The sequence below is a fragment of the Columba livia genome, chromosome 4 (genome assembly GCF_036013475.1).
Source record: "Columba livia isolate bColLiv1 breed racing homer chromosome 4, bColLiv1.pat.W.v2, whole genome shotgun sequence".
Lineage (NCBI taxonomy): Eukaryota > Metazoa > Chordata > Aves > Columbiformes > Columbidae > Columba > Columba livia.
In genome coordinates, this window is record NC_088605.1 from 14,430,416 (window position 1) to 14,443,918 (window position 13,503).

General features: G+C 38.3%; 1 protein-coding gene across 10 annotated transcripts in view; it reads right to left on the minus strand.

Moving 5' to 3' along the window:
- SLC2A9 (solute carrier family 2 member 9) overlaps positions 1-13,503 on the minus strand; it is a 123,253-nt gene that overhangs the window by 26,963 nt on the left and 82,787 nt on the right. For all 10 annotated transcript variants that reach the window (XM_065060529.1, XM_065060535.1, XM_065060528.1 and 7 more), the window contains one exon: positions 12,186-12,261. In XM_065060529.1, coding sequence (XP_064916601.1) covers positions 12,186-12,261 — 76 coding nt within the window. The remainder of the gene's footprint in view (positions 1-12,185; positions 12,262-13,503) is intronic.

Consider the following 13,503-nt stretch of genomic DNA (forward strand, 5'->3'; position numbering starts at 1 on the left):
CCCAAGTGGCAAGCCCCTGCTTCCATGATCTGTAGACTCTCCTATTCGATTTAGTTTGCCCAGCAGTTCTCTGCTTAACCAAGCAGGTCTCCTGACTTCCCTCCTCGATTTCCTATGTGTTGGGATGCTCTGATCCTGAGCTTGAAAGAAGCAATCCCTGAATGCTAACCACTTATCTTGGGCCCTTTACCTTCAAGTACCCTGTCCCATGGGATTTCCCCTAGCAATTGCTTGAAAAGGCTGAAGTTGGCCTTACTGAAGTCCAGCGTTGCGATTCGGCTTGGTATTCCATTCCTGTCACATAAGATCCTGAACTCAGTAATTTCCCTCAGTAATTAGTCCAGTTACACTTTGAATCAATGTCATTTGCTGGTAAACATCCAGAATCAAAACCCAGTAGTCCTTTATGCATGAACAGAAACAATACTCTTTGTATACATGCTACAGATTTTCAAATATATATTTCAATTTGCACAACTATCAACATGTTTTCTTATGAAAAATTAAGTACACAAACTTATTGTTCTGTTCAGTGAGCACTTATAAATAAACATTGCTTAGCAGATGTTACTCAATTCAGTGCAAAAATCTGAATACAGAAAACATGAAAGAGTAAGGAAAATACTTAGATCCTCACTCTGTTTTTATCCAGTACCTAATTGGGAGTTGAAGTCATGGCTATATAAATCATTTATGAAATGTAACTGCTAAAAGAACAAATGCCTAACACAAATCGGGGATTTATTACACAGGGAAATCACCTCTGAAGGCGATGGAAACCTTGTGCCCTAAAAACCAGCAAAGAGAAAGGAACTCCCTGGGACAGCAGTTCACCTTTCAATGGACACTCAAGACAAAACTGTGTTGAGGCCATGGCTCCAGGGCCAGCTGTGGGGTTTCCAGCCCGCCCAGGAGGACCATCCGTGGCCATGCAGCCTAGTGGCCTCCTGCTCGACTCAGCACTCCAAATTCTGCCCGTAGGGGAGGGAGTCTGGAAATCCTGAGAGCCTGGATTAGGACAGGAGCTCCCAGACTTCCCAACCCCACACACTGAGAGATGAAGTCTCCCAAGCGAGACTTTTCGAGAAAACTGGCAAGTACTCTGCAACAATGTTCTGTTTTGGGAAAAAACAACAACAACAACAACAATAACAAGCTATTTCCTTGAAGCCTGAGTAATATCTTCAATTTTTACTAGCTTTTCCTTTTTGCCCCACTTTGGTTTTTTTTTTGGCAATAAAAACCAGCAGTCCAGACACAGGCCATTCTGCCAACTTCTATACAAATCCAGCACATCTTTTTTGGTGGTTTGTGACACTTTCAATCTGGCGGGGTATTTTTTTTCCTGGTTATTGTTGCTTGATTATTACATAGTTGTTTTTGTTTTGTAAACACTGAAACATCAAGATTCAATTTCTACTGTGGTACTTAGCAATATTTCTTTTCACTTCACCATTATAATTCTACATCTCTACTGAAGAATAAAATACATTCAACTTTTAACTACACACAGTGTTTTAACCATTTCTGCTATATTTTCAGACTCACTTTATCATATCAGAACCATAATTATAGCCTGAATTCCTGTTCTTCTACTTGAATGTTAAAAAAAATTCTTCACTGAGCTATGACTGAGTCTTTATGATATAATTAATTGTATAATTATTCTCAGCAACAATGATGATCACACACTGATTAACATCACTTCTCTTAATATTACGCAATTAAAAACTATGATCACAATTACAAGATCAATGATGAGAGAGTTTTTACTGTAATAAAAGCACACAAGTGTCCTTTACATTTTCATCCACTATACAGATGGCAGTATTGTGGAAATACCTGAATTAAAGGCTCACAAGGATCATCAGTCCTAGGTAAGTGAAATATTCATACAGTCCTATCACTATGACAGGATGAAAACAGAAAAAAACCAAGCCCTATCTCATATAGGCTTATTGCTTCTACAATAATCTACTGAAAGAAATATAAAGTCATCGGACATGATTTCCTCATCAGGAATTCAGGTTGACAACCCATTAGCACAAAATGCTGCTGGTTGTGAACCTGTGCAAGCTGAAACAGTCTTGAAAACTCAGTGTCAGGCTTTCCTCATGAAATATTTTAACAAATTAATCATAGTAGCAGTGCACAGCCATGTCATTCTATAGCTGCATTCATCCTGAAGGACCCAAAGAGTACAAACAGTGGACCAAATTTTCAGAGAAGCTGGGACAGAAGAGCCTCTCCCTGTTCTCCTCCTGTTTAAGATGGGTTAACAGACCATCTGTTTATTTCTGGAAACCGTTGAAATCTTTAAGACATGGGCCTCAAATGACAGTGATCAAAGAATATGGCTGCAGCTCCAGGATGGTAGGCAGGGTGAAGAGAGCAGTGGCTGTAGGACTAATGAATGTAGGACAACAAAAATATTTTATTTTCCTTACTATGGCCGATAACCAAAACAGATATAGGAAACAGCAATACCTGTTTGCTAGCAAACAGAAAAGAGAGCCAGAAGGTGCCCTTTGACTACAAGTACCGGCCTGAAGAAAGACAGTCTTGCTGTGATGAAAGATATAAACCTTCTTTCTGATGAAATTTAGAAAGAAGTTGCCAAAGGCATATAACTGAGTGTTCCCAAAATGTAAGGTTTCTGGAGTAGGACAGCATTTGGAGATTCAAAGGAAACTGCTTACTTGGTCAAACTGACACCATGAGACTACCCATGTTCATGCAATTGTCCTTCTGACCTGTTTTTCCCCCGAGAGTATTTTATTGCTGTTTATTTAGCTTTCTACATGGTAGGCTGGCTATCAAGAAACGCTGTCTAGACTCTAAAGCAACTTCCATTGCAACATAAAACTAGTAAACATTTGCATTACATGCTAGCCATGGAGCTTAGCACGAAATACATGGGATGAACTTAGAACTTTGCTGTGCATTGTGCCTGGAAACGAGGAAAATAAAGTACTTTTTCGTCTTACATTCATTAATTCTACATCTACTGTTCTATATATTTATTAGTTTGCACTTTTGTAAGTTTAAATATTTCACATTCATTCACTGACTAAACAGTATTTTTTTTACTAGGCTTTCTATGTTCAGTTCACATTACCCTGAGTAATGCACTTACACAACCTTTGAATAAATAAATTTTTCACAGTTACACAAAGCTCTAAAACACAGGGGTGCATTGTTCCAGCAGTAAATTTCTTAAGTGTTGGAGTTGTGAGCCATCAGCAAGTCATTAAGGATCATTCAGGAAAACATGTTAGTTCAGGTGAGAGGAGTGCTCTCAAGTGTCAAAACATTCACATTTTGAAAGCTTCAATTAAGATAATTTTAAAATCTATTGTTAAAGGGATAAAGTTCATAAGTTTTCCTGCTGCTAAGAACTCCATGTGTCATCTCTAGCAATGTCTTTATCCAACAGAGTCACCTTTAAAACACCAGGGCTTCATTTTTCAGTAGAACTTCCACTAATTGTAATGAATTGAAATCACTTCTGTAACAGAACTGTTAAAAGCTACACATTTACTCTATGCTGTTCTTTAAAGAGAGAAGTATTCAAACAAAACATAAACCAGGTATTAATCCCAAGATATATGTTGTATTCAATATATTCAAGGGGCATGTTATCATCCCCACAAAAAACAAACAAACAAACAAACAAACAAATCAACGAACATGTGGCCCAATTGTAATCAATTCTATTTCTTAACAGCCCCAAACCTCAGTTTGTCCACTGAAAAGTAACAAAAAGATAAATTCTCATGTGAAGCCCTTAAACTTCCCATACAGTCATCTCCTTGCCTCAGCAGAAGTAGCTGAAAGTGGTCCTGTCCCCAAGAGTGGGCAGAAGATTCTCCCACTGCCAGAGCAAACCAGGGGAGGAAGGGTGTTATAAATCACATTTCCTGCTGCTGTGCTTCACAGCCCACAGAAATTAAAGCAATGGCACTACCATGGCAGGTGGTGATGGGTTGCAGCTGGAGGCTGAAATGCCAACCCCAAAGCTCCTCATGTTGGATGGATGGGTGGCAGCGGCGTCTGCAGCAGTGCAGTGGCACAAAGGGGCAGGGGATGGGGCCAGAGACCCCTCAGCAAATCTTCAACTGAGACTGGTACCTATCGCACAATAACAATACATCTCCACATTATTACAAGTTCCTGAACAGAACTGCAACTCATGTCTGCAATATGCAACTGCTTTTAGTGAAGCACATTTTAAATCTACTGTTGTGCCCACAAAAGCCTTACAACTATAAACAAACCAAATGTTTTCTTATATAAATAAATATTTCTGCACAAATATCTTTCTTAGCTGATGTGGGAACTATTTGACATTATCAAAGGATGCTTATGTGCTAGAAAGACTGTAAAAGCTTCTAGTTTACGGAATAAAAGACTTTTTGAAAATTAACCTAAATGTTCAAATCCACCAATTTTAATTAAATATATAGCAACCTGGGTTTATTTGCTTGTTTTTAACATGGTACACTTTTCTAGTACAAAGAGAAGTTTTTTCCACTCAAGCAAGCTCCAAACTCTTTCTTGAAGTGAACTAAAAAGAAAGCGTATGAAAAGAATACCTCTGTGGGAGGCCACAAGCATTAGACATTCTTACATCCCACTCTAAGTGGGGAAGCTAACACATCACACAAAGCTTCTGTAAATGCCTATTTCAGGCAATCATACTGATGCTGCCTTTCATTTCAGTACTTTAATGTCTACGTGTGTCCTATCACACCTTTCTTTGTATTTCACAACCAAGACAGATTTTTCTTCTTCCCTGATGACATTTCAGATTGAACAAACCTCATGACTTTCAAAGTGACCCTTTTATCACAACTGCTCCGCTGTCAATACAGCTGCACATTGGCATTCAGAGTAACAGCATAGGCTGATGTAAGCTTTAAATATCAAAATATCTTTGATACACCTCAGGGCACAGCAATGATTTCCTTTGAGTTTTCTTTTGTTTACTTCATAATGTCAATTCAACACATGCTAAATATACCATTATCATGTTTCTATTGTGCCTGTATTCAGCTGTACTAGGAAAGACTTCACTCACACTCCATAAACCATGACAAGTATTATAAAACTCAATTATAAGACAAAACTCTCAAAAAAGAGACAAAAAGTGAAACATTTTTCTGAAATGATCTGGTTTGCTAAGATTTCTTAGCTGCATCTGAAAATGCAATTGCTATAAAAAGCAACATTCAGAAAATGAAGATCTCACTACCATAAAATAACTATTTTTTCAAATTCCATTATAGTGAGTTTTATTGACTTCATTTTTCTGTGATCAGAGTTTGACTGGAAACATATCACTGATCTGATTTTGTCATCCCTACTCATACTGAATAGGAACTTATTCTAAAAGTAGGAGTTGAAGCAAAATCACACTGGTTCACATTTGATCCTATTCACAATAAATGCAACCTTATGCAAACTCTACTGAAGTCAGCTGGACTTCTGAAGGGAAGCGCCACTCATCCATAGAAATACCTACAGCATTTAGGACCAGAGTAACTACCATCTAAGAGGTTACACAGCATAGGACAGTAAAGTCAGATTCCCTGTTGACACCGTCTAAGGATTAACCAGAGATTCCTGCTTTTTTCTCACTGAAGCGCCGCTGATTTAAAAATAGCAGCTATTGATGTACATTAAAGTCATGGGCTACATGCTCTATGTAATGACCAGTTAGAAAACCCTCTCTGCGAACATGCTCATCTTCACAGACACATGGGCTTTCTGACAAATGGAAAACAAAAAAAAAAGAAATACTTTATAACGAGGATCAAATATCTCACTTAGAGATAAAGCAAGAGCAAAGGACTTGGAGATAAAGGAATCAAGGATCAGATTGGATCATCTGGTTCAATTTCAATCCTCAGCCGTTTCAGGAAGAATTTCATACAGTCTTTTTAGAAATGTAAAACACTCATGTTTAGTTTCTCCCTTTGCTGTTGTTTCCATTGAGAAGTTAATAGAGAACTCTGCTCCTGCAGTGGCTATGAGTTTTCTTCCAGTTTCTATTCTAAATTTATTCATAGCTAAACACCACCTAGGTTTGGGTTTTTGTTGTGATTTTCTGCAGCAACATTAACCTTGAGCTTATTCTCTCTTCTCAGTGTTATTCTCCCTTCTGTCCATGTATGTGGAAACAGAAATTCTATTTGCAGTATTTTGTTAGGTACTACGAAGTTATTCTGTATCTTTTAATATAAATATCTATCTTCTTCACCTTCGCAGTAGCCCTTCTTTGCCACTTTCCTGGCAAACTGCTACATGAACAGTTTTGTGCTCCAAGTCTTCATCTCAGAAATGATGACATGACACATGACAACACAACAAGCATTTTTCACATTACAATACAGAGAGACGATGCACGACAATATGATGCATTAGGTCTCGAAGAAAATATGTAAAAGAATATGCATGTAGACTGTCAATGTAAAACAAACTTTCAAATGACTTGCATAAAATATAAACATCTATGGGGAAGTTTTCCACGTGATACTGACAGATATCATTCTTATATTCTCCCTTAGGTAACTGGCATATTCAGACATGCTTAAATCCTCTGTTACTAGAAATGGGTTAAACTGTGAAGGATGAAGTGAGATTTCAAATGAATCACTAATCTCAAATTTGGAAGTCACATGAATTTCCGGCAGAAAGATGGCTTGATTTATGTTAATCAAGCAATGGATATAAAAGCAACTCCTCAGATTTCTGGAACTTCCCCTGGTATTACTGCTTGTTGTAATAAAAGCTGATTTTTTTTCCTTCCAGAGGACTCCAAGGAACTCCCGGGGAATGTTCCCTGGAGGAGAGAAGGTTACTGCACGCCTGCCTGGGCACACGTGTGACTGACCTCTCACCCAGCTACAGCGGCCCAACGAAGGGCAACACAAACACCCTTTTCAGGTCTTACTGCAAAAACAGGGTCTTGCGTTATTTTCCCAATGATAAAATCAAGTCCAGTGCTCCAGTTCACTGCTTTTCCAGAGCCACCAAATATGCAAAAGTTTGATTCAAAAGAGACTTTTTCAATTTCTGAAAGAAGGTGATGAAGGAAGGATTACTTCAAAGCAGGTATATTATTAAAACAGTCTACCTCCTCCCACTCTTTCATTTAGTTAAAAGACAGGCATCATACCTAACCTCCCCCACCATGGTTTCCTTTCCCATCTCTGCAGCATTGCCTCCTCCATTTATCAACACTGGATAGAAGGACGTTAAACAGAGTATTCTTCTAAGGAAGCCACATTATTAAAATCTCTTCATACAAAGACAATGCATGGAAATGCTTTATGCAAGTTTCCAAAGTTCTCAAGGTCTCACTGTGTCTATGTCATGCTTATTTCTATTGGGAAGCCCATGCCAACATTGCTGTAATCCTCAATTAATCAGTTGCTTGATTTTTTTCCCCCATATGTTCTACCATGCGGGGTGAATCTCTTGACACATGGCAGAAGAGACATTCTCTGGTTCAGAGAATGGACATTTAGTTGTTATACACAAATTGGAACAGCATCAAACCCAAACACTGAAAGACCCTCATCCTAGAACACATGACAGCCTCCCTGGCAGGTGGGGTCACAATCCTGGTGATGAAGTACCAAATCACGTGCATGTCTGAACGTACCTGTTGGCATTACTGTTTCAGTCCCTAGCAATATGCCTGAAAAACATCTGCAAGCTGAAAAGCCAAGTTCAGAAAAATGAAACAAGTAAAAAAACCCCACAATTTATAGTAGCAGCTGATCCTAGCTGTAAAGGAGCATATGGGACTCATCCATATGCTATCAGAGAGTGGGAGACCACACAACATCTAAGCTATCAAGAAAGTATCAGATGTTCTAACACGAGAGAAAACACTGTGTTTTTAAAGGTAATTTTATGCTCTAGAAGGCTATGGCAGTATTTTTATATGCTCGATTCCTTATGTTATTTACTGTTTTCAGATGGGATAATTTTTTCCAAGTACCAATAGCTCAGTGCATGTAAACTGAATTAATCTTAGATGAAAATCTGTATCGCCAGAATCATTACAAACTATGTAGGAATCACTCTGAAGAATGCTGAAATACTCTAAATAGCTAAAGAAGGAATTAAATAAGACAATAAGTGTTAGTAATACCATAACAATAATACCTTTTTAACCAATACAAACAAATGATACTCAGCCTTCTACAAAAGGCTACAAACATTAACAATCTGCAACTTAATAAAAATAAAGAGCATACATTCATTTTCTTGGGGAAAACCTTTAACTGACCAGAAAGGTGGGAAAGCTATTCCTAAACTTCAACCCTGTCTTGTTAAACTACCAGACTGCTGCAAAAGAATACTAGATATTGGAGTGTGAAATTTTACTGCTAAAGGCTGTAATAAAATATCACTGACAAGAAAGCAATAAGAAATAGGCATTCAGTCTGGAGAAATCTGAGGTGATAAGGTAAAAGTCTACAAGGTCACAAGAAACTTGAAGAGGGAAGAAGGGGATCAATTGTTCTGCTTCTTCCAATGCAAGACATAAAGGGCATCACACCAAGCAAAACAAAGGATGTCTTCATGCACATGAAAGGTGGTAGACTTGTAGATTTCTTTGCTTAAAGAAGCTAAAATTTCACACAGTTTCAGACAGGGAACGAACAAATTCATGGAAGACTACAAAAATCTTGGAAATGCTGTCTCAGTAAGACCCTAAGCTGAAAAATATGTATGAGATACATATATGGATATGCTGTATCAGTCACATATCTTAGTATTAACTGTCACAGTGTAGTTTTCAACAAAACCCAGCCAATTTTAAATCAGTTGGTAACTGCTAGTCAGTAGCACTTACCTTCCCTATCCAGGAAGATCCAGAAACACAGATTTCCCAATGGACTACAGAGTTTTGAAATAAAAAAGCAGTACAAACCATTCAGTTTTGATCTTTGTGTAGTGATTAAGGACTCAAAATCCTTGGTAACCTGCTCTACTCTCTATAAGCTAAAACCTTTTCCTTACAGTAACAGTCCATCTTGATTCAACTTATGCCTTCTGTCTCTGAAGCGTTCCCAGGACACAAGAGGAGCCTGGCTCTGTCATCACAACACCCTCCTCAGAGGTACAGGGGCTGCTCTTTGGTGCCCCCAAAGCCACCTCCTCTCCAGGCTGAACATGTCCAGCTCACCCAGCCCCGTCCCTGACTTGGTGACTCCCCAGCGAACTTGCTGCAGTTGATTGATGTCTTTTCTGGACTGGGAGGTAAGGGCAAAACTTGTCACACCAACTGCACTCTAATATTGAAGTTATGCCTTGTGATACAAAACCCAGTGATATCTCACTTTTTAGCAATATGTTATTTGTTCAGAAAAAAATATATATGCTCTCTTCTCACATATCCATCTTAAAACATGGCTAATAATGGAAGTTGCTTTCATATTCTGAAAGATAACTGCCCCCAGCTAAGACATAACCAAGTAATTTAGATCTTCTAAGCCCCACTAAACAGAACAGAAAAGTTTCACTGAAGATAAATCTGGTCCCACTCAAGTCAGCTAAAATATTGCTATTGTTTTACAGAGGAACCAGAATATGATTCTTTGCAACTTCTTCTCAACAGCTAAAGTGTGAATCAACAAAATTTTAGTAAAACCCAAAGCACTGTTTACTGCTACCAAGATATTCACACTATTATCAAGTATTACAAATGTCTGAACATACACAGGAAACGTGGAGAGGCCAACTAGGTAGCTACTGGTACAGTATTAACGTTCTTTGGCTTTAAAAGCAATGAGCACAACAAAAAAACCCCACAGAAGATATAATTTTAAAGAATTTCTGTAGAAAGCAAGTAATATCAAACAAAAGCTGTTTGTCTTACATATATCTGCAGGCCCTGCTTCAAAGACAGTGCAAAGCACAACAGAAAATCCTGACTAGCGCTGGTAAGAGGAAAGAAGCTAAGTTAAGAAAAACAGAATCCATTCTGAAGAATGGTGAAGTGAAAGAGAAATGTAGAGGGTTACTCTTAATACACTAAAAATACAACATGTAAGAACATATTGATCTGCAAGTCATAAAGATCAGTGGAACATCTCTGTAAAATGGAAAAAAAATTACAATTTGTTTCAACAGATTTTTAGAAAAAACATTGGTAGATGTTGCAAGCAGCTGCACTTAAATTGTTTGAGCTATTTAAAACAGTGCAAAGGAAGTTTTCAAGAAGTTTTGAGCCAACATTTGATTTTACTTAGGTATCCAAGATGCAAAAGCAGCTCTATTCCACCAAATTATTCTTTTTAAAAAAATGTCTCAATCTAAGAAACATACGTCCGCAATACTAGGGACTTAGCTGAACCTAGATTTGTTATTAGAGAAGGACAAAGGGATTGCAAGATCGTTTGCACTATTTGCCTTGTAAGAAGTGCTAGAGGTGAAGAACAACAATCTTCATAGGCCATCTACAGTCCAACACTGGGTGTGTTAATGACCCTACCCAAGCCCACCCTCCAGTCAGCTCCCATATGTAAAGGAATAAGCACAGAGATTAGTGGCACACTATCTTCCCAGAAGCAAGGGGAAAAGGAATATTGTGGTCTCCCCATTTTCCTCAGCTTTTCCAAAAGAGGATCCCCAGCATTACAGCCGTGTTTCATTAGAATCACAGAAAACATCAGCAACTCTTTCCGTCCCCAAATGAACCACAATCAATTAATTAGATCACTTCAGTGGTGAAGATGTATAAACAGCTGATTAATGTTTAATGTCAAGATCTTCATAAAGAAAATGAGGTAATAAATGGTGCATGAAAAAAACTGAGAACTCAGTGGAACAGAAGTCTCGCTTTCAGGTTCACAGCAGAACATCTGTGAAAAACTCCTAAAAAGCAGCTAATTTTTCCCATTTTTGTGCAGAACAGTTTGTAAGAGAATCTCTGAAAATTTAAGCACTGTTTTGACATCTTATTCTGTACATGTATTGAATTTGGATTAAATTTCTCTTTATCTGTCTGCAGATAATTTTTGTTAACATTTCTTTATTTGAAAACTGCAGGATCCAATTCTGATCGAGTATCCGAAGGCTAGAACAACACTGCTTATACTACACTGAATTAAGTATTTGTGTATTATGCCTACCTACTAAAATGCATTTTCCAAAGACACGATGCAATTAGAATCACAGGATAAATTAGGTTTGAAGGGACTTCTGGAGTTCAGCCTCTGGTCAAAGCAGGGCCGGTTGTTCATGAACTCGTCCAGCTGAGCTTTGAATAGCTCCAAGGTTGGACACTTCATGGCCCCTGTGAGCCATGTCTTCCAGTACTTAACCGCTCTCGGTGTAACATTTTTTCTCTTTATCCAGTCACAATTGCCCTTGTTGACACTTGACTGTTGCTCTTGTCTCTTCATTCTACACTTCTGATAAAGGTCTGGCTTTATTACATTTTTATCCTTAAACATGTTATTTGTGAAAGCAAAAAAAAATTAAAAAATTACAGCTGGATTTTCTATGAAGTTGTATCCAACTCTAAGTAATCAAAACTCGGCTGGTGAAACAGATTTGATAAACTCATTACAAATCTACAGAAACAGTTACCCTGAGGGCATCAGATTTGAAATGTGTACAGTCAGCAGAGAACTGCCAGACCAGAAGCAGCTCCACCATCAGGACATCCACCTTTTCCATCATCTTCCTAAAGAGAGCATGTGGAAACACTCCTGCACAGCACTTCTCTGTCTTTGGAAAGGAAGAAAAGAACCACACACAACTGTCCCCTTCCACCACCAGTGTCCAATTTGCATCCTACCAGCACTGAAATGCTAAGACAAGCATTGATAAATAAAACACTCAGCTTCCAGTTTGAGTTTTTTTATAGAGTTACAAAATCATAGTAACCCCACAGTAATAGCCAACATTTTAATTTGGTACTGATTGCAATTTAGGCACTAGTTTTCAATCATGCTGACAGCTAAGTGGGAATGCGTGTGTACATGGGGTTTTATTGACAATACTATCATTTTGTGTTGCTATCACTTTTCAGTGTCTTAGATCCCTTGTGGTCATCAGACAAGGGTAAAGTGAAGTTCCCAACAATTTGTTAACATAATCCCAGTGCAAAAATACCTGGGCTTTGATGTACAAAAAACCATGAAAAAATATAGACATACCTGGTCCAATGCAGAATGATGCAATGATTGCAAGGATGCAAAATATGCTGAGGTAAGGAAGCCACTGCACAGTTTTCTGGGTAGATAAAAGACATTCACGGTAAGTGTGTTGTATATACCAATATTAAAAAAAATCACATATAGAGAATATTTTCCACAATTCTTTCTCCATTTCAGAATTTAGTCTAGAATTATTTTCGAAAATCATAGTATTTCTGTAGGAATTTATTAGATGATTTGTAGTAAAGGTCTTGGTCTCTGCAGAATCCCTGCAGAGAAACATTAGACAGGCTCTTGCACCACAGAAGTCACAACTCTGAGAGTTTACAACTTCTTGTGCTGAAGTTCAAGCCATCCTGGAAAAAACTTTTACTTTCCATTGAACAGACTCAGCACCTCCATCTTCCTCAGGTATTTCAGCCATGTTTAAAACGAGCAACTATGGTGGCCCAACAGAGCTTCAAAGTTCGCCATTTAAAGGCTGGGCATTGGCCTGTCTGGATGTGACAGGGTTCCTTTCAGTGAGACAGCTGTACCTGAACCTTAGCAAAGAACGTGAAAGCCACAGTTCAGGGATTTTAGCCATAATCTGATTTTGCAGACAAGGAGGGCCATGTGTGTGTGTCACGGTTTAAGGTACATGGAAAGAGAACAAACTATAAACAGTTCTTCAATGGAATTGTAAATAGAATAATTCTGGAGTTCTCGTGTGAGCTCAGATCCAAGGTCTCTAAGAGCACCGAAAGAGAGAAGGTGCAAAACCAGAGTAGCTACAAATTGCCCTGACATCAAGCCTATTTATTTGTTCCCCAGGTCCTTTGTTCAAAGCAATACCTAATCGCTCATACTTAACAGAATGAAACACTTGTGAAAGGAACTAAAACTGGAAGACACTCCAACTTCAGATATTTACAACAGTCGAAGGTCCTCACAGATCAGACTAGGTTTCAAAAGATTTTGAAGAGAATTTTTTTATTGTTCACTTCCAATAACATCTCTCTTCTGGAAAGCTCTCTTATAGTTGTCATGATGGGTATGTGAAATAAAGTTTTATTGTGCTGTAAGTACAGGTAAGTCAAATAAAACTTTGCAATGGTGTGGCACACATTTGATAGTCAAACTGTCTTACTCACTCTCTTCAACCAAGAAACAAGATTTGAAAGTCAAAAGAACAGCAAGACACAGGAATAAAAACCAGGGGAAAAATGACTTCATGAAAGACCACCCAAACCCACGCCCTTGCAGACTGTCAGTCTTACTTCCCAAAAGCTCTGCGGAACGGAAAGAAATGGCATCATTATGAAAATGGAAGCCAAGC